Source organism: Gallus gallus, chromosome 1, assembly GCF_016699485.2.
Source record: "Gallus gallus isolate bGalGal1 chromosome 1, bGalGal1.mat.broiler.GRCg7b, whole genome shotgun sequence".
NCBI lineage: Eukaryota > Metazoa > Chordata > Aves > Galliformes > Phasianidae > Gallus > Gallus gallus.
In genome coordinates this window covers 59,166,012-59,185,993 of record NC_052532.1, presented here as the reverse complement: position 1 = coordinate 59,185,993, position 19,982 = coordinate 59,166,012, and the positions used below count along the sequence as shown (strand labels likewise).

Genomic DNA, 19,982 nt, shown 5'->3' with positions numbered 1-19,982 from the left:
GAGAGAGAATTGAGCAGTAAGTTTCTAATCCATATAAGCTAAGGGCAGCAAATTAAAGATTGAAACTTAGGGTATAGCTATTTTGTCCTCGTTAATTTATTATTAATTTATGGTTTGATGTTGCCAAATAAATGCAAACAGTATACATAAGAAGAAGCCAAAACTATAAAGGGCTTGGAGAATATGCCCTATGAAGAGCGACTGAAGGAACTGGGGCTGTTTAGTCTGGGGAAGAGGAGGCTGAGGGGACACCTTATTGCTCTCTTCCAATACCTGAAAGACCCCTCTTCTACCTCTGCTTACAGCGAGAGCGGGGTTGGTCTCTTCTCACTGCTGACAGGGGACAGGACAAGGGGAAATGGCCTCAAGTTGTGCCAGGGTAAGTTTAGGTTGGATATCAGGAAACACTTCTTTACAGAAAGGGACCTCAGGGAGGTGGTTGAGTCTCCGTCTCTGGATGAGACCATTTGGATGTGGTGCTCAGGGACATGATTTAGTGGAGGGTTGTTAGAGTTAGGGTAGTATGATTAGGTCATGGTTGGACTCGGTGATCTTTAAGGGTCTTTTCCAACCTGAGCAATTCTATGATTCTATGATAAATACTATTAATTTTTGATGGAATGATCCTGAAGGAAGTCCCAAACAAAATTTTGGCTAAAGTTGTGCTGGTAGCCCTCTAGGACCTTCCCCATGCATCGTTAACTTGTTCATAATTACATTTGAACCTCTGTTAAACCATATTTTCTATGATTTAACCGTCATTGTTCTCCCTAAAAAACACATCTTTTGTTTTCCTCTGAGAAGTAAAGTAAATAGGATGTGCAAATCTACAGTGAGACATGTCAACAAGCGTGTGCGATCACAGATATTAGTCTAAGCATAAATTTTCTATTAGATTCAATTTACTGCTGGTGCAATAAAACTGTCATCAGATCAAATGATACTGTATATGCATCAGCCATAACACAATGCCATTAAATTGGAAGTATATATTTTTTCCTTTGTTCTCTTACTCATGAGTTATGAAAATTATCAAGTAATGCCCATCATCATGCTGCTGCTTGCATTTTTCCAACAGATAAGTAATGATTTAGTCAGGGTACTCGGGGGCATCTAATTAGTTTCTGATTAGAAGGCTGTTCTGTAGAATGAAAAATAGTACACTTTACTGCGGTAAGGATCTGAAATCTTTGTGTGAAAATTTGCATGAAGAAATGCTGGGGAAAAGCCAGAAGTCTAACTCTCCAAAGAGACAAAAAGCCCCAAAGAACAAACCACCAACAACAAAAAAAAAGCCATCAGGAATAAAAAATGTACAGCAGGTCTGAAAAGATACCTAAGCTTTTGTGGATAGGTGACCTACACGGAGTTTATCTCTGCCGGAGCCCTCTGTTCTTCATTTCTCATTGTCTGTTGTGTTACATTAGACATGCATTGACTGATGTAACTGACATCTTCCACAATTAGTGCTCACATATAATTAGATGCAGTGCTGACAAGGACTCTGTGGCTCGCTATGGTTTCACAAAAAGATCTTTCCTTTTTTTTTTTTTTTTTTTTTTTTTTGCTTGTTCTGGGGTCAAAATATCTTTCGGCCATTAAAATATTACTTGTGTATCATCAGCTTCACCTCTTGGGTTAAACTGTTTTTTATACATACAGGATCTCAGAGAGAATACTCTCTGGAAGTATAAAGAATACTAAGGATGTGCCCTTGCGAATGTGCCTGGATCAATTGCCCTGTCCTGAAAGCTTAATGTTCAGTGCTTACTACCGGTTACATTTAATGACCGGTTACATGATGACTTACTTTCCTGATGGAAGAATAATTTGAGTCATATTGTCCTCTAGTGGCTCATACAGATAACTGCCCTGCTGACTGCATCCCTTTGCCTTGTGTTTTTGTATCCTCTGACCATGTCTTCATGGAAGTCCTTTCGGAAGAAGATTGGTGCAATGACCAAATTGGCGCCTTAATGACGCTATATCAGTACAGACGGGTCTGTCTTCTATAACTATGTGTTGTCTGTTTGAGAAACACATTTAAGATGATTCAAAATAACAAAGGACACTTGTGAGAAGACAATATACTGAACCAGAGCATTAGCTGGAAATAAGTATATGCTACGTACTGACAGTAACTAAGTATTACCTCAGCATGAAGTTTGTTGTACAGGTTGAAGAAGAGCTCATCTCCACAAAACACACAGGGATTTCCTATGGATAAAGCAGAGCAGCACTCCTGCATTTCCTGGACTGCACACTTGTAAACTGTGTCAATGGCTTTTGCACTGCAATGCCAAAGCATCACCTTTCCTACAAAGTGGTGAAAGAGTCATAGAATCACTAAGGTTGGAAAAGACCACTAAGATCATCTAGTCCGACCATCAGCCCATCCCCATCATGCCCACTGATTGTGTCCCCCAGTTAAATCATGTCCCTCAAAGCATCCGAGCACTTCATAGTTGCGCATCTGCTGGTGTGATGCAGACATTTGCAAACAGGAGAAGGGATCCTGCGGCAGGGAGACTGATGCTATGGTGCTATAATGTTTTCCATGACAAAACGCACACCTTCCATTAGAGAGTCTGTCCTGGTTCTTGTTTGACCGAGTACTGACAGTAACAAGAAATGGAGGAGGCTCTGTAAAGATGTCTTCTATGTGTATAAAAGGAGCAGAAGTGCTGTAAGAGGTTCATATTTCCCACTTCGAAGATGAAGTAGGAGAGGAAACTTACAAACAGTGAAGAAATGTGATTTCCATTGCTGTTTACAGTAAAGGAAAGACAAAATGAGTATCTGGATCTTACAGAGTTACCTTCAGAGGCTTTTTGAAAGTGGTGTGCCATGTAATATGTACTCAAAGTAATATCAGGATTCAGTGAAAGTCTGATTTGTGTCCTCCAACTCTGACTGCCTTTTCTCTTCCCCCCTGTTGAAGAATCATTCCTTTTGACCACTGACATTGGTGGCAGACACTGGGCGAGATGCAGAGTAGCTTAATTCTGTTTGTCAGAGCAGGGCTGTGCAGTCAGTGATGCCCACCAACAGCCTCTGACTTGCTCATATCCTCACACCTGGCAAGCACAGGTAAATGCTGCCACTGAAGATGTGCCAGCAGAAACAGCATGTACGAGGGCAGCTCTGTGGTGTAAAATGCCTTCACCTTGTGAAATAATCCGTGGTGCCATTTTTAGAGTTCACTCACAGGTTTGCTAAGTAGTGATGGATGCAAGAATATTTGGAAAGACCTACTTCTATCTGATGCCCTGTGACCTCTCTGCTACTGGAGAGCCTGTAAACCAAAGGCATGCTTCCAGTCAAGATTTCACAGTGCCTATTTGTTCTTAATCTATGGAACGGGATTCTTTATTTTCTTCTTTATTTTTTTCTTTAACGAAAATGTTTAATTTTAAGCGGTTTTTGTTTGCCACCTTCCATAACTCCTGCATCAGCTGTTAGTCTTCACGTGTGCTGGTGTTATTTTCCCGTGCTTAATTACTGTTTATTTACCATAGGTCTTTATCCCCAGTTCAGACTTTGTGGGTTTATCTTTACACACTTGAAAGAGGGCTGTATGGCCAAATCCATTCAGAGCTCATCGACTACGACTTCTGCTGTAATGACTTCTTAAATGTTCCAGATTTTCAGGTAGACAGAAGTCCAGGTGTGTTGCCCTCCCTGCACACACACACCTTCCAGAGAAACCTGTTATGCTTCCCACGTGCACGTTTTTGGCACCTTGGCAGAGAGAAGGCTCTGCCCCATCATTAAGGTAACAGCAGTGCTTCCCTCCAGCAGTGCTCTGTTGCTGCTGGACGGAAGACAAAGCTGGGACCATTTACTCCTTTTCCTGTTGTTCAGAAGCAACCAGGCTTCCCTGCACAGCAGAGGGCCAAATCGTTTCTGTGTCTGTGTTGATCGCCATTCTTCTCCAGCTGTGTTTTCATCAGAGTGCATTTTCATCAGAGTGATGTCGACAGAGTCAGAGGCTTTCCAGAACATCCACCTGACCCTTGATGTAAAAGACCTGGAATCTGTTGGAACTGATTTCTTGTCCAATCAATCCCTTGTGCCCAGAGAAGCTGTGGGTACCCCATCCCTGGAGGTGCTCAAGGCCAGGTTGGGTGGGGCCCTGGGCAGCCTGAGCTGCTGGGTGGCAGCCCTGCCCACGACAGGGGTTTGGACTTGGATGGTGGTTAAGATCCCTTCCAACCCAAGCCACTCTGTGATTCTGTCATTCTTTGATTCTCTCTCTATCCATGAACTGCATTTGCTAATAGGAAAATCAGAATGGTGACACTGTGTGTTCCAGACACCTTGCAATCCTGCCCCGTGCAGCAAGGCTTGGGTCGGTTTTGGGGCAGTGCTGTGCAGCTCACTGCATGGCAGGTCCCCCCACCTGCCCGTGCTTCCCATTAGTGCCTGCAGATATGAGTGTGCACATGGGTCTTGCTCAGTAGCAGATGTCTTCACAGAACAGATGTCGTTATTCATTGCTTTGCTGTGTGAATGTAGAGAGTATCTTTTGGTGGAAAACGGGTGGTAATTTTATTTAGATTCAACAGAGTCTCTGAGCAATGAAACTAATGAGATGATAAAGCCTTGCCAGGCTTACCATTTCAATAAACATCTAATCTAGAAAATGTTTTAATCAAGCTTCCTTATCAGATGTTCTCATTACTGCGCTACCAGTGCCCACCTGAAAGTTTGGTTTTGCCCCAGATCAATTACAGTTTTGATTTGCACATTTAAATCCTTTCTATCGGAGGCTGACTTTTTTGTTGGACTTCTTCTGAAGGCAACTTCAGTCGTTGAAAGGGCTGCGCACCAATGGTAACGCTCTTGCATTTTCTCTTGCCAGAATAACGAGATGGTGGAACTGCAGAGGATACGAATGAAGGACGAAATCCGAGAGTACAAGTTTCGAGAGGCGAGGCTCCTGCAGGACTACACCGAACTTGAAGAAGAAAATATCACTCTGCAGAAGCTGGTATCCACGCTGAAACAGAACCAAGTAAGCATCAGGAGATACTAGGTGCCGTGCTGGGAAATGACACCTTTTTCTCAGGTTTCCATAATGTGATCCAGCAAAGCATTCTGGTAGAAGTTTCTTTGTGTGGGATTTTGTTGTTATTCTTCGGTGAGATTTTTGCTTGACACTTACTTATTGTGCAGCAGCGTTACCGGCCATTTTTGACAAGTGGGGAGGCCCTTTACTCATTTTTAGGGAAACTCTGAGGGACTGTTTCGGTGCAGAACTTTGTAACAGTGGGATCATTGTTGCCATAGCCAAGGCTGCATCTTTTCTCTTCCTGTGTTTCCTCCCGTCTCTCTGCACACTGACCTCTGTGCCCAGCAGCAGAGGTAAGGTCAGCCCTCCATTTCCTCTCACTTTCTTTCCCTTGCTCTGCTTTCTCTTCTGAAGTAGAGAAAAGAGGGCATCATCTACTCCGTTTTGTTTTGTTTTTTTTACTTTTTCCTGGGTTCTCCAGTACCACTGTTGCTCTCTGCTCAGCAATGCTAACCAACAAGTTTGACAAGCTCCAAAAATAGGCAAAGGGATGTCAGGTACTCCTAGTTTGTCTTTCATGTTTTCCCCGTGGCAGTGAGGTGCAGCTGACAGCAAAGCAGTGTGCTGTATTACTCGCTGCAGTGCAGAGTGTACCCCCTGGAGCTGCCATAAATCACAGCCCCATTAAGTCAAGATGCAAACAGCAGCTGGGTCTGCCCTCTCTCCCTTACAAAGCATAGCTTCCTTTGCTGCTGGGTATAAATGCTGCTGGGTATAAATACTGCTGAGGAAGTCATCACGAACACAGTTGTCTTTTAAACTGAACAGTAGAAATTTGTTCTCATGTCAGAAAACTGAGCTTGCCATGATATATAAGTAAGTATCTAAGCTGGAGGATGAAAGTTTCTTTCCACACTTCCCAGACCAACATGACATTACATGCAGGAAGAGCATTTCCCCAACTTGCACCAAATTGCAGTAGCACTGCTCTGCAGCCCCTACTTTATGTCCCAGCCTAGCAAACAGTTCCATAAGGGCTTTTAACCAATAGCTAAGGCTGCCAGTTTCTCATGGCAGCTTGTTAGACACGCTTACTTATTCTTGCAGGAATATGCAGTACTATTTCATCTATCTTTGCTATTCTACCCTGCTAGTGCAAATGCAATTGAAACGTTTAGAACAATGGAACAGAGCCGCAGGGAATGCACAGGTAATGCAAGTGAGTATGGTGTTCCCTTATTTATGAAGACCCAGGCTTTCATGCTCCTAGCACTGAATTTCTAGCAGCTCATTTTTGTGTCAGAGTTATTTACCAAGCCAGCAAATTCCCTCATGGAGGCATCTATTTTTTCCTTACCAAGCTCATAGGAGGCATTTTTGCAGGAAAAAAAAATAAAATAAAGACCTTTTAAAGACCACTTTACAGGCCATCCTAGTTTCTGCCAGAATAAAATCTGTTTGCCAGTGTTTGCATTTGTCATAATACTTCATTCTTAATGGAACCAAATGCTGGAATCTGGGGACGAAAAAAAGCACTTTTGCATTGAGAATGACTTAAAAAATCAGTCGTTTTGTATCACAAACCCATGCACTTATGATACCAGAACCAATTCTGACCTTCAGGGTAAAATATCAGGATCAATGTTGTACTGTACTGCTGCTGTTTACAAATAAATATGTTACAAGTCATGTTGAGAAATAGTCATAATCTCCCTGTTGGTTTGTTTTCTGGTAGGGGTTGTTTGTTTATTTCTTTGGTGGGTAGCTTTTGTAGGAAAGCATCCATGATATGGTTGCTGCGTAGACCTCCAGTTTTCATACCAATATAAAATCGAAGATTATGTTTTCATGCCCTTACATTATAAACACATCTATTTGTTTGGATTTCATAATTTTTTTAGATGGCTCCCTCCCTCTGGTCAGACATACCAGGTTCCTAAATGCAAATTTCAAAATATCACCAATTTCCCTTTTCTACTTAACGTCTCCCAGCATAACTTGTGAACGCCATTTGTTGTCTGAATCTTTTTTATTCTCTTTGTTTGAAGATTGGTGCTTTGGGTTTTAAGCTTTCCTTCCCAAAGGCTTCTAGCTGTAAGACTTTTGACAGGTTGGTAAACGTCCTACTCCAAAAGAAATGGTTGATGTTTCTGTTTTCACCAGAACCTTAATATTGTCTAAAAATAAAAATATAAATGAGAAGTATTCTAGATGACGCCTTAAAATTGCACGTAGTAATACATATTAATGCATTACATTAGAAATGTGTCAACTGAAGATTTTATATATTTTTTTTAATAGAAGCGTGAAAGTTCAGTATTTCTTCTTTCACCAAACCATTAAATTATTTCATCCAATACGGAGAATTTTTGGCATTTAGAAATTAAAAAGTGGATCTTAGAGTTTAAAAGGATTGTATGAATAGTTTGCTGTTTAATTCTTAAAACTAAATACCTCTTGAATAAAGGAGAATCTCATTTAACACAGAGAAGAGAGCTGAGACTATCCTGCAGTGCATGGGCACTGTTGAATCACGGCCTGAACCTCTGATTGACCACCTGAGGCGAGCGCTGAGTCAGCTGCAGGGGCACAGGTGAACGCAATTTCACCTGAGTGACCGGAAGGGGTGGAGCCTGGCTGCACCCCTCCTAGACGCCATTTAAGGGCTGAGTCCCAAGGAGGAAGGGTCTCTTTCTGGAGATCCCTCCCTTTGGAGCCTTTCTGTGAGCCCAGGACATGGGTAAGGTCTTTATTTCACTTCTCCTTTGTAATGTGTTAATCCCTCTAGTCCAATACCTGTTTGCCATACACTGCGGTTTCTGTCCCTTCCTTCAATATGTTTGAACCCTAGTAAGACATCCAGATGCTTTAAAATATCCATGCCTGAGTGACTTTACATCTGGTAAGTATTTAGATTTGAAGTAATCTGCAGAGCGCTTGCCATTAATAAATCAGATTACATTAACCTGAGATCTACACATACCATGATATACCAGTGTTGCTTATGGTAATTCATAATAAAAACATACCTGCATGAAGTGTGAGGGCTGCTCCAAGAGTAATGTCATGTATTTTATTATATTAGTTCATGATCTCAGAGGCAGTTGTTGGTATAGCAGTAGAAATTGAACCTTCCCAACAATATTCCATTACGTTTTGTTGCTGTGTGACAGATGGCAGCAGAGGGGCAGTCTGGCAGAAAGGCATCTGACATGGAAGTACATGTGAAGCAAAAGTGTGCCACTGAATTCTTCCATGAGGAAAAAATGGCACTCACTGATATGCATCAATGCTTGCTGAATGTTTATGGAGACCAAACAGGGGATGTGAGTGTAGTGAGGGGATGGGTGGTTAGTTTCAGCAGTGGTGTCAGCAAAGTGAAAGACAGGCTGTGTTCTGGATGGCTGTGCTGATTTTTATGAGCTCAGTATGCAGATTCATGTTCACTTCTGGCAAAAATGCACAGCTAATGGTGGTGTCTGTGATGAAAGATACTGTTTTGGAGCTGGGAATGTGCTCTATCAGGTAGTGTTACTGTGCTCTTTGTATCTGCTTTAGTTTCCATGGAAATAAATAGGAGGCAGTACTTCTGGAGCTACCTAAGTACATTGTGTATAGTCAAAAGTACTTGGAAAAAAGTGTAATGTTTCTTGATTCTCTCATGTTGGAAAAAAATGAGCACTGGACTCTTCAACAGAGAGCTCCACACACATCTTCTATGGAGACAACTCTTTGCAGCTGCAGGCAATGTGTGGTATTCCACGTTGCATTTCCTGCAGCACTTATTTCAATAGGGCTGATAAGTGGCAGGTTTTCATGACTCAAGTTTTAGTATTATGAATGTTCTTTGTCTTCTCTAATTCAGGTTGAATATGAAGGCTTAAAGCATGAGATTAAACGATTTGAGGAGGAGACAGTGTTGCTTAATAGTCAGCTAGAAGATGCCATCCGGCTGAAGGAGATTGCTGAGCATCAGCTGGAGGAAGCTCTGGAAACTTTAAAAAATGAAAGGGAGCAAAAGAACAATCTGAGAAAGGAACTCTCCCAGTACATCAACCTCAATGATAGTATGTATAATAACCATATTAATATATCAGTAGATGGATTAAAGTTTGCAGAAGATACAAGTGAGCCCAACAACGATGACAAAATGAATGGACATATCCATGGGTCTCTTGTGAAACTTAACGGTGACTACCGAACTCCCACGAGTAGGAAAGGAGAATCTCTGCACCCCGTCTCTGACCTCTTCAGTGAGCTCAACATATCAGAAATACAGAAACTGAAGCAGCAACTCATGCAGGTAAGAGTTTCAGTTAATGTCCTAAAGCTTTTGGACACACATCATATGGACCCTGGTGCCAGCTTTTGCACTGACCTCAACCTGTCTTAGTGCAATTCTTGACTATGACACATCTCAGACTTCTGCTTTGGTGTTTCTTCGTATTCAGGTTTTGCTAAAAATAACCCAAAAAGACAGTATTCCTGTCTGCACAGAGTTGGTATGAGCTGAGCTGATATTTAATGGGAAGAGGAGAAAGTAATTTAGTTATTGTAGTTGCGGATAGTTGGATTCTCTTCTGTTTAATAAAGGGAAATGTCTCTGAGGTTGCAAGTGGAATCAAGTACTCTTCAGTATGACCAAAGCTATCTAGAAAAAGAAATAACACTGAAATACAGACAGACTTGCCAATAAATGCAGTTTGAGCAAGATTTCTCCATCAAGAGAGGACAAAAGGAGAGGAGCATTTCTTTTAATACCTAGCATTAGAATCATAGAATACCCTAAGTTGGAAGGGACCCACAACTCAGCTCCTGGACCCACACAGCACCATGAGAGCATCCACACAGCATCCAAACCCTGTGTTTGACAGCGTTGTCCAAGCACTCCTTGAACTCCAGCACTCAGGGCTGTGCCCACTGCCCTCTGGAGCAGACCCTGTCCCTCACCCCCAGCTGCCCCTCCCCTGACACAGCTCTGTGGTGTTCCCTCGGGCCCTGTCGCTGTCACACAGAGCAGAGCTCAGCGCTGCCCCTCCACTCCCTGTGAGGAGCTGCAGCTGCCATGAGGCCTCCCCTCAGCTCTCTGCTCTGTGCTGAGCAAACCCAGGGTCGTCAGCCACTCCTCACACACCTTGCCCTCCAGATGCTTCACCATCTATGCAGCCCTTCTTTGGACACTCTCTTGCAGTTTTATGTCCTTTTTTACTGTGTCACCCCAAAGGCACCCAGTGCTCAAGGTTAAGCTGTACAGTGCAGAGCAGGACAACCCCTTCTCTTGCCTGGTGTCAGTGCTGTTCCTGGTGCACCCTTGGGCACAGTTTGGCCCTTGGGGCTGCCAGGGCACACTGCTGACACAGATGCAACTTGCCATCAGCCATAACTCCCCAAACCCTTTTCCTCAGGGCTGCTGTCCAGCCTCTCATCCCCCAGTTGGTACATAGATTCAGGGTTGCCCCTTCCCAGGTGCAGAATCTGACACTTGCTCTTGCTAAACTTGTTGTGCTCTCCTGTTCAGCCCAGGCATATCCAGAACAGGAGCTTGTGGAGTGAGGCAGATAAAAATTCAAGCTGACAGCCCAGTGCTGTCTTAATCTTAGACAGGGTGCAGTGCAGTGAGGGTGTCCCACTGCCCAAGCTGTTGAACATCAACTCTGCCAGTAGAGCTTGAAAGGGTTTGGCACCTTCAGGGAAACAGCAGTTCCTAGCTGGGGACTGTCAATAAGTACCTCTTCTAGAGTGACACCTACTTGAAATGTAAGAGACTCTTTGGAGGTAAAGATAAAGAAGCCCAATTTGCAGCTCTTGCTGAAGAACAATAAATCCCTACGTAGGCTGCCCTATATTTGCTGAAGCATTAATTGTTTTATTTACCTCATTGCCAACACAGCATAGGAAGTTTTGATCTGAGGTTTGACATGGGAGATGTTGATATCTATTGCTTTGCACAGATAGCTTTGATGCAGAAAGTGCATAATTTAACTAGAAAAGTTTAAAACTAGGAATTTCACTCCTGTGAAAAATTTGTGAAGAACTGTTCAGTATTACAGTAGAATCTGTATGTGTATTTTGGTCATATATTCATTTGAATAAGGATTCATATGTATGTATATGTTTATGCATATATTATATGCATATGCATGTTACATGCATCTTTTGATTTCATTCAGAAATACAGTGCTAAAAAAACATACAACTTCAGGAAAAAAATATAAAAATGTGAATATTTCAAATGCATCTCAATCATTTTCAAGCATAATTTACAATTAAGTAAATGCAAAAGATGTTTGAAAATGCAAAAACATGACTTTTTGGCTGTGTTTTGTCTCAATTTATTGAATATTGGGCATGATGAATCAGAAAACTTCTACTTGGAAGTTATTGCAAATGTTTTTGTCACTTCTGATTTTTACATTACTTATTTTTTTTACACTTATTTTTTTGTACACTTCTTAAACAAAGAGTCAGCCTTCTGATGCTCACTAGCCAGAAGCTGTCCTAGGACCCTAGGAGGAGCATGGAAAATCAATATAACCATTTTTTTTGTCTCACGGGCTTGGTTGAGCCTCAGCAAACTTTCACAAATCGCCTTCAACATCATTCAGCGTTCAGAGAAAGAGAGACAGGCCTAGTAGGATGCTTTTACTTACATACTATGAAGGCTTGCTGCAAGCTGCTGATGTGTTCTCTTTTTGAAGCAATCATCTTCTCTGTTCGGTTGTCTCAACTCACCTTGAGTCACACAAATTAACTGTGAAAAATTCCTCCAAAATTTTTCTCCACAGTAAATGGGAGATTTAATTGGGTTCAAGCTGATGAAAGGTAATTCTTCAACAAAACTTTTTTTTCTCCTTAGCAGTGTCTTTGCCACGTGGCATTCAGACAGTTATATCTCAACATTTGGCATATGCTTCTCTCATTTACTCAGAGAAGATGTACTATGATAGAGCTGTTGAAGATGACCCTCTCTTAGGAAGTATGCTTATGTCATTAGGACAGTGTGCTCCTTTTCGAAGAGAATCAAACTTCAGGTTTCCCTTTTGTACCCACGTGCAGCAAGTTTTTCGCTCTGCAATCTCAAAAAGAAACACGTACCAGAAAAGCTAGCATGATAGGTAAAGTTCCTTTTGCAACTTTGGGATGCTAGTACTATGTGTTCTGTGTTGGTTCCTAGGAGGGATGAAAGATAAATAGCAATGATAAAATTGGCTTTCATAACTACAAACTATTGAGCAAATTGGAAGGAATTCTCCTGTAGCTGAGATCTTTGAAAGGAAGAGTGCATTTCAAAATGGGTACAACTGCTTTTGAATTGCTTTTATTTCCATTTTAAGATGGTGGTATGGATAACTTCTGCAGCTACTAATTTCATCAAAAAAAAACCAAACAGACTGAGAAATGGTAGTCTATTCTCAAAAATTTGCTCTGTGTGGAAATGAAAATGTCTCCAACAAGAAATACAATTTCTGTCCTTGGAAACAGCAGAGCTATTACTATTCAGAAGGAGTACTCCAAGCGCAGTTGGAGCTTTGTTCTTTTCTCCTTGGAAGTAGGAGCATGTACTTTTTTGTCAAACAGAAGTGGATTAGCTTCATCCATAATTATTGGACTAGGATGAGTAAAATTCAGTAGGTCTGTGTGTTTCATTTTACCTGCTGTCCAAGCTGGCAGATGGGTTTTAAATTTGTGTGTTTTCTCTGGAAACAATCCTTTCTATTTGGAAGAAGTATTTGTTCCCAGAAGCCATTTATGTTCAGCAGAAAAGTGACCACAAAGATATCTACTATCTTAGATACTGTTTTTCTTCATGATGGCTGAGATCAATAATCCATCAGTATCAGTTCTGCCTGATGAAATTAGGCAGACACTGCAACAGTGCCTCTAACACCAAGTAGCTTAACGGAAGGCCTGCTCTTTGGTAATGTAGGCTAAAGGCAGATGGGGGCAGCAAGTAGGCAATAGTTGTATTGATGATGTACTCACTGCCCTCAGCTGTCTTCCTCTGTGCTACAGCACAGGCTGTGCAGTACTCCCTTTATCTAAAGAGATTGATATTTTTTGGATCATAAAATAATGATGAGCTTTCACCCTGTTTTTTATTTCTTGAGTCGTCAGTCACCCGTGCATAAAAAAATGAGGCCAACTTTGAGATGTTTTTAACATGGCTTCTATTTTTATCCTTACAATTTTTACCTGCAATCCATTGCAGGTTGTAATTGAAACTGTGTTTTGAAAGCCTGTCTGTAAAATCAAGGGATCATCATAAGTCATAGTGCTTTGGTATTTTTGAGCAGCAGCCACTGCTCGAAAGCCTTGTTATGAGATAATAGGAACCTGAACCACTGCTTAGAACATTTTGTGAGATGGCATTAGTATCCTCATAGTCTTCAAAAGGCTTTTCTTTTCCATCACTGAATTTCACGGTGGCTGGTTTGACTCTTCCAAATGCTGCCTGGAGGGATGCTGATAGAGAAGGCAGTGCTTTTGAAGGACCCTTCAGAATGGACAGCTTTGAGTTCTCTGAATTAGTAATTCAGCCACTCACAGTTGAAGTTTGGAACACAACATTTTGTCTGCACATGTAAATATTGGGCTGAAATACCACAGCAGTGAGAGAGAAGGAGCAGTCAGCCCAATAGGCTCTGTATCCCACTGCAAAAGCCATGAGAGCAATAAGCATCCTATATATCTGCTTCCCAATTCACAGCTCAGAAAAGGACAAAGGCAGAGGAAAAAAAGAAGTTGGAGTACTACACTAAAATATGTAAATGAGATTCATTCATTATTATCATAATTATCATAAGTAGTGAATATGTGAGCAGATCAAACATTAAGTTTTTCTTGTTTGCTTATTTTAAGATCTGTGTATTCCAACTTCAGAAAGAGTCCTCTGGGACCTCTTCTTTTCAACATCCATATTTCTCTGTGGATATTCAGAAAGGAACTTACTAGGTCAGAATCAGTGGATTGTTAGTTATATTTTATATCCCATTTTCTTCTGCACTGTCTTTACAAGAGTGGATTTTGTTTACAGGGAACTGCTGGGAATGGGGATTCCTGGAAGATGCATGTGCTTAGGTTCCTGGTCTGTGTTACACTTGCACGTGGTGGGTTATTTAATCTAACTGTGCAAATGTACACAGCCATTTGTTTACTGCATTTGCATTCAGTAATCATGCCCTCCTTCATGAAATTTTCAAAGATGAGATAAAAATTATGAAGGATGGTAAAGCTATTCATGGAAGATGTAAGCGTGTCACTAAGATGTGTCAGTGTAACATGTTATAAGCGTCAACGATGCAGTTATGCCTATTAAGTTTCAGAGAACGTACATCTTGATTAATCCAGTATCATTACTCTAGCTGACTACCCTTAGTGCTTGGGCACTAATTCTTCAGTGAGCAACATGTAAAATCGTGATGTAGCAATGCTCCAAATGGTAGCACATTTAATTTTATGCTTTAGGGGCATACACATAATTTTATGGGTTTTGGAACCCCTCAAAAGGTATATGCAGAGCACAGGAGTGGAAGTGGTGAATGTGTCTGGCAGTTTGGTGTGTTGAGCAGAAAAGCACAGGTGGGATGAGATGCCGGGTGTTTTAATTTGACTCTGTTGCAGGTGGAAAGAGAAAAGGCCATTCTCCTGGCCAACCTGCAGGAATCTCAGACGCAGCTGGAGCACACCAAAGGAGCCCTGACTGAACAACATGAGCGAGTCCACAGGCTCACAGAGCACGTCAACGCCATGAGGGGCTTGCAGAGCAACAAGGAGATGAAAACGGAGCATGACTGTGAGAAGGGGCGAGACCCCAGTGAGGAAGCACATGACTACGAAGTGGACATCAATGGTTTGGAGATCCTAGAATGTAAATACAAAGTAGCTGTTACGGAAGTGATAGACCTTAAAGCAGAAATCAAAGCCTTAAAGGAGAAATATAATAACTATGTGGAAAACTACACTGAAGAGAAGGCCAAGTATGAGAGCAGAATCCAGACTTACAATGAACAGGTGACAAGCCTAGAGAAGTCAACCAAGGAAAGCCAGGAAAAGATGGTCCACATGGAAAAGGAGTTGCAAAGGATGACAAGCATAGCGAATGAAAACCACAATACCCTCAACACCGCCCAGGACGAGCTGGTGACGTTTAGCGAGGAGCTGGCTCAGCTGTACCATCATGTCTGCCTGTGCAACAACGAGACACCTAACAGGGTCATGTTGGACTATTACAGGCAGAGCAGAGTTACCCGCAGTGGCAGCCTGAAAGGCCCGGATGACCCACGGGGTCTCCTTTCCCCGCGGCTTGCCAGAAGGGGAATGGCATCGCCTGTGGAAGCCAGGACTCCGACCGAGCAGGTGACAAAAGAGGCCGCAGAGCCTGGCAAGGAGCAGAGCCCAACAAAAACACCTACAATTTCCCCTGTCATCACTGCCCCTCCTTCCTCCCCAGTCTCCGACAGCAGCGACATTCGCAAAGAGCCGATGAACATCTACAACCTCAACGCCATAATAAGGGACCAAATCAAGCATTTGCAGAAAGCTGTAGATCGGTCACTGCAGCTGTCGCGCCAACGTGCTGCGGCCCGGGAGCTGGCGCCCATGATTGATAAAGACAAGGAGGCCTTAATGGAAGAGATTCTGAAACTGAAATCCCTCCTTAGTACAAAGCGGGAGCAGATAGCAACCCTGAGAGCAGTGCTGAAAGCCAACAAGCAGGTAAGGTGCCAACAAAACAAGCGGGTGGGAGTGTTTGTTGTTTATACAGGTCACTTGGCAAGCTTTCCCAAGAGGTTTTTAGAGGAGAGGTTTCACTCACAGGTTATCGAGCCTTTCACTCCATCACAGTGAGGGAAGGCCTTTCTGCACTCCCACTCCTAAGCTTTTCAGCTCTGCGTTTTATAGCACCCGTTCTTCTTGTTCTCTGTAGCGCTCCACAGGCCACAAATCTTGAATGCCCACCAGCAAGTTCGAGGGCATTGCAAATAAATATTGCAAAGCTGAAGCACTCCTCAGGAGGAGAATGGCAGATGTAAGAGTGCAAGTGGTCACTTTGGACTGTACAGAAGGTGGGCATTGCTGTGATGAAACGTGGAGTAATTTTCTTTACAGGTCATTGCAATTTTTAGAATGACTTTTATTTTTATAACTTTTTCCATTGTTGTGTTTTCAATCCCTTAGGAAATTGAACTATTTTCTGTTTTGTTTTTAAGGACACCTCACAGTGGTGTACTTTTCAAGAATACTTGCAATTTCTTTTGCTTGCTATATCCTCCCGAACACCACGTTTCTGATAGATTCCAGGCCTGCAAGCTATTTACAACTTATATTTAAGTATGAAATTGTATTTACTACAGTTAGTCTCCTTATGCTCCAAATTAAGTCTGAATGTAAGAGGCCACAAGGACAGAGTCGCTGCTCCAGATTGCCCAGGACTTTTCCCATCTTTAAAAGTGCTGTGGTCACCACATGGGGGCATAAATGCTGGTGAATGGAATGGGATCCTGTTCTCCAATGATAGTGATAGGATTTCTGTGTTAAAATTCCCAACAGTCAGGTGCTCTGAAGTTAAGAAGCAAATTTAATTGATGATTGGATCTGCAACTGCATTTCTAGGTACTGGGAATTTTTAAATTGCAGCTATATTTCAATAAATGTTGAGTCTTTTGTAGCATTTCCTCCCTCTCTGCAATACAACATGTTAAATATTAATTCAATTAATCAAGTGCCATGCCTAGCAAAGCAATAATAACCCTGAGCAATTATAAGAGGATTTCTCATGTAATTAAGATGTAATTGAAGTATATGGCTTTAGATTCCAAATTAAAGACTTTTTCCATTACCATAGAGCTATAATTTATTTAATGACTCTAGAAGAGAATGTGGTTAAGTCCTACTCTCTTTATAGCATTTTTTTTTATCATCATTACTACTTTCAGAAATGGAGCATCTTCTTAAATTGTGATCGGAACTTTTAAAAGTACTTTTATAAATAGCAATATAAATGTTGGCAGCTGTTCAACTGTGTATCAACTCTTGCAGTACTGTTCATGCAAACCTAATAGTAATCTCCTCAAACTTTCAAGTTAAAAGACATGATAATATAAGAGAGGTGTAGAAATTTAGAGAGATGGGAGGTTAGTTCCACTGTGTTGTAGCAGTACTGCCTGCCACTGGTGATGCGCTTTGGGTTCTTGGGACACACTCATCTCATGTTCAGGAAACATGAGTCAAGATTAATTCCCTTGAGTTCCTCCCTCCAAAACAAAACTTTAAAGCAGAAATAGGTTGGGAATATTTTTCATCAGTTAGTTCTGTTTAGATGAGCCTACAGAGGACATCTGGTTCAGGTTTTTTATTTTCTCTAAAACCACAAAAGCTTCAAATGTGATTGGCTAAGAGCATTGTGGAATCATGAAATGGTTTGGATTGGAAGGGACCTTAACGCCCACGTAGCCCCAACCCCCTGCCACGGGCAGGGCTGCCACCCAGCAGCTCAGGCTGCCCAGGGCCCCATCCTACCTGGCCCTGAGTGCCTCCAGAAATGGGGCATCCTTAGCTCTCTGGGCAGCTGTGCCAGGGCCTCACCACCTTCTGAGTACAGAATTTCTTCCTAACATCTATCCTAAACATCCCTTTTTTTTTTTTTTAGTTTAAAGCCATCCCCCCTTGTCCTATCATTGTTAGACTGTCAAAAAGTCAATCTCCTTCCTGCTCATAAGATCCCTTCAAGTGCTGGAAGGCTGCAATGAGATCTCCCCAGAGCCTTCTCTTCTGCAAGCTAAATAAGGCCAGTGAAGCTGATGTTTTTATGCAGGAATCATAGAATGGCCTGAGTTGAAAAGGACCACAGTGATCGAGTTTCAACCCCCTGCTATGTGCAGGGTTGCCAACCATCAGACCAGGCTGCCCAGAGCCACATCCAGCCTGGCCTTGAATGCCTCCAGAGATGGGGCATCTGCAGCCCCCTTGGGCAACCTGTTCCAGTGCGTCACCCTCTGGGTGAAAAACTTCTTCCTCCTAATATCCAACCTAAACCTCCTGTCCCAGTTTAAAACCATTCCCCCTTGTCCTATCACTATCCACCCTTGTAAACAGCCGTTCCCCCTTCTGTTTATACGCTCCCTTCAAGTACTGGTGGGCCACAATGAGGTCTCCCTGGAGCCTTCTCTTCTCCAAGCTAAACAATCCCAGTTCCCTCAATCTTTCCTCATAAAGATGAGTTATGTCTCTTCTTGCTGTATGTTGTGCTCCGAGGCACTGCAGGTGCTCAGGGGAGCACTGGGGGTTCTGGTGGGGGCATTGAGCAGAACAGCTGGATGTGTCGCCTCTCATCCCAGCTGCCACAGGTGCCAGCTCAGCTCCTGGCCTGCTTTCCGGAAATGCTGCCACAAAGAGCTGTGATTGTGTTGGTAGAGCAACCAGCAAGAATATTGAGGCGATTTTCTGGTTTGAATAATGCCGTAAAGCAAAATGAGCACAATCGAATAAATTGAAAAAATGGCAGTGTCTTCCTAAAGCACCCCACCGTTCAGATCTGGATGGGGAGACCGTCAGCAGAGCCCTGGATCTTGTATTCGGAGTTGTTTTTCGATAATGAAGTCACACTCTTAATCAGGGAAGCATTGGTGCCATCTAGTGACCACCTTATTGCAGCATCACCTCAATGAACGACTTTCCCGGCCGTATGCTTCGTTGCTGCGTGCTGCCACCCTCTGTTATGTAGGTACAGGGGCACATGGTTCATCAGAAGAAAAAAGCAACAAACCAGAACTGTGTTCACTTCTCTTCACAGTAAGTTACCCGATTGCAGGAAAGCACTGAAGGGCTCCCTGTTTCTCCTTCTGTTTCAGTGGTCCTGGTAGCGTCGGAGTGCAGTTAGGGCTTTTAAATCCTTAATAGCATGCAGTAAATTTCTCTTTGAACCTGACAAGGCATTGCCTAGCTCATTGAATTTGGCAATATCTAATGCTGAAATCTTTTTATTCTAGCTGTGTTTTCTTTGAAAATATTTTCAAATCAACATTTTAGTGTTAGGATGGGCCAGAAATAGAAGGCAGTGAACACTGTAACCCAGAAAAGAGGATGAGATTTGCTGTAAGAATCTGCAAACCTAAGACCAAGGAAATGGATTATTAAATAAATCAGCAGTTTGAGATGGCAAGTCACAGCATCTTGTTGGCTTGCTTGCTTTATTTCATCGTGACGGATGTGTCTGTTTATTTGCAGCCATAGTTGCTATGTCAGCATCACTTTCACGGAGCAAAACGAAGTAGCTTTGGCATTAACAAGGAGAATAAATCGTAAAGTAATATGAAATTAATTCTATAATACCTTTTAGGACTAGTTCAATAACGGTTTTGATTTTGGTCTCTAACAGCATTCAGGAAGCAAAGCTGCCTATGAGAGAAATTTAAATTAAATTCCAATTGAAAAATGATTGGTTGTTTTTGCACTGAATTGTTGCATGGGAAGGAACTGAGACAGCAAGACCTGCATGTCTGTACCGGCAGTAACTATGATGTGTGCAGCCTCTGTAACTGAGATACCTGTAAAGTTCAGAAAACATAATTAAGTAACCCCGGATATGCAACACCTGATCCATAAACAAAAGCTCAGATGTTACGTAGACATTGTGCATTGGATTTTGCCCAGTGAGGCTGGTGCAAAGATTGAGTATGGCATGTGATTTCTGCACTAAAATGGCAGGTGGGCAGGTGGCTGTTCTCCCTTCTTGTACCTACCAGTGTAGCAGTTAATATTCTTTCTGCAGCTATTTTTTTTTACTTGGCTTGTTTCTTCTACTCTTAATATAAAAGAGATAAAGTCTTCCTAGGATATGGGATATAGAGAAAATGAGGTTTGTTCACAGATTTCTTAAGGGCAACCTTTAGGAGGTTGAACTGGGGCCTGCTTCTCTTTTGTAAGTATAAGGAAGGGCATGGAAACAACATCACCTCTCTGGCAGCAC

At 42.3% G+C, this 19,982-nt stretch overlaps 1 protein-coding gene across 11 annotated transcripts in view; it reads left to right on the top strand.

Moving 5' to 3' along the window:
* The window catches only part of BICD1 (BICD cargo adaptor 1), a 193,494-nt gene that overhangs the window by 134,054 nt on the left and 39,458 nt on the right, over nucleotides 1-19,982 (top strand). For all 11 annotated transcript variants that reach the window (XM_004937892.5, XM_004937885.5, XM_015287190.4 and 8 more), the window contains exons 3-5: nucleotides 4,865-5,017; nucleotides 8,880-9,317; nucleotides 14,636-15,730. In XM_004937892.5, the coding sequence (XP_004937949.1) occupies nucleotides 4,865-5,017; nucleotides 8,880-9,317; nucleotides 14,636-15,730 (1,686 nt within the window). The remainder of the gene's footprint in view (nucleotides 1-4,864; nucleotides 5,018-8,879; nucleotides 9,318-14,635; nucleotides 15,731-19,982) is intronic.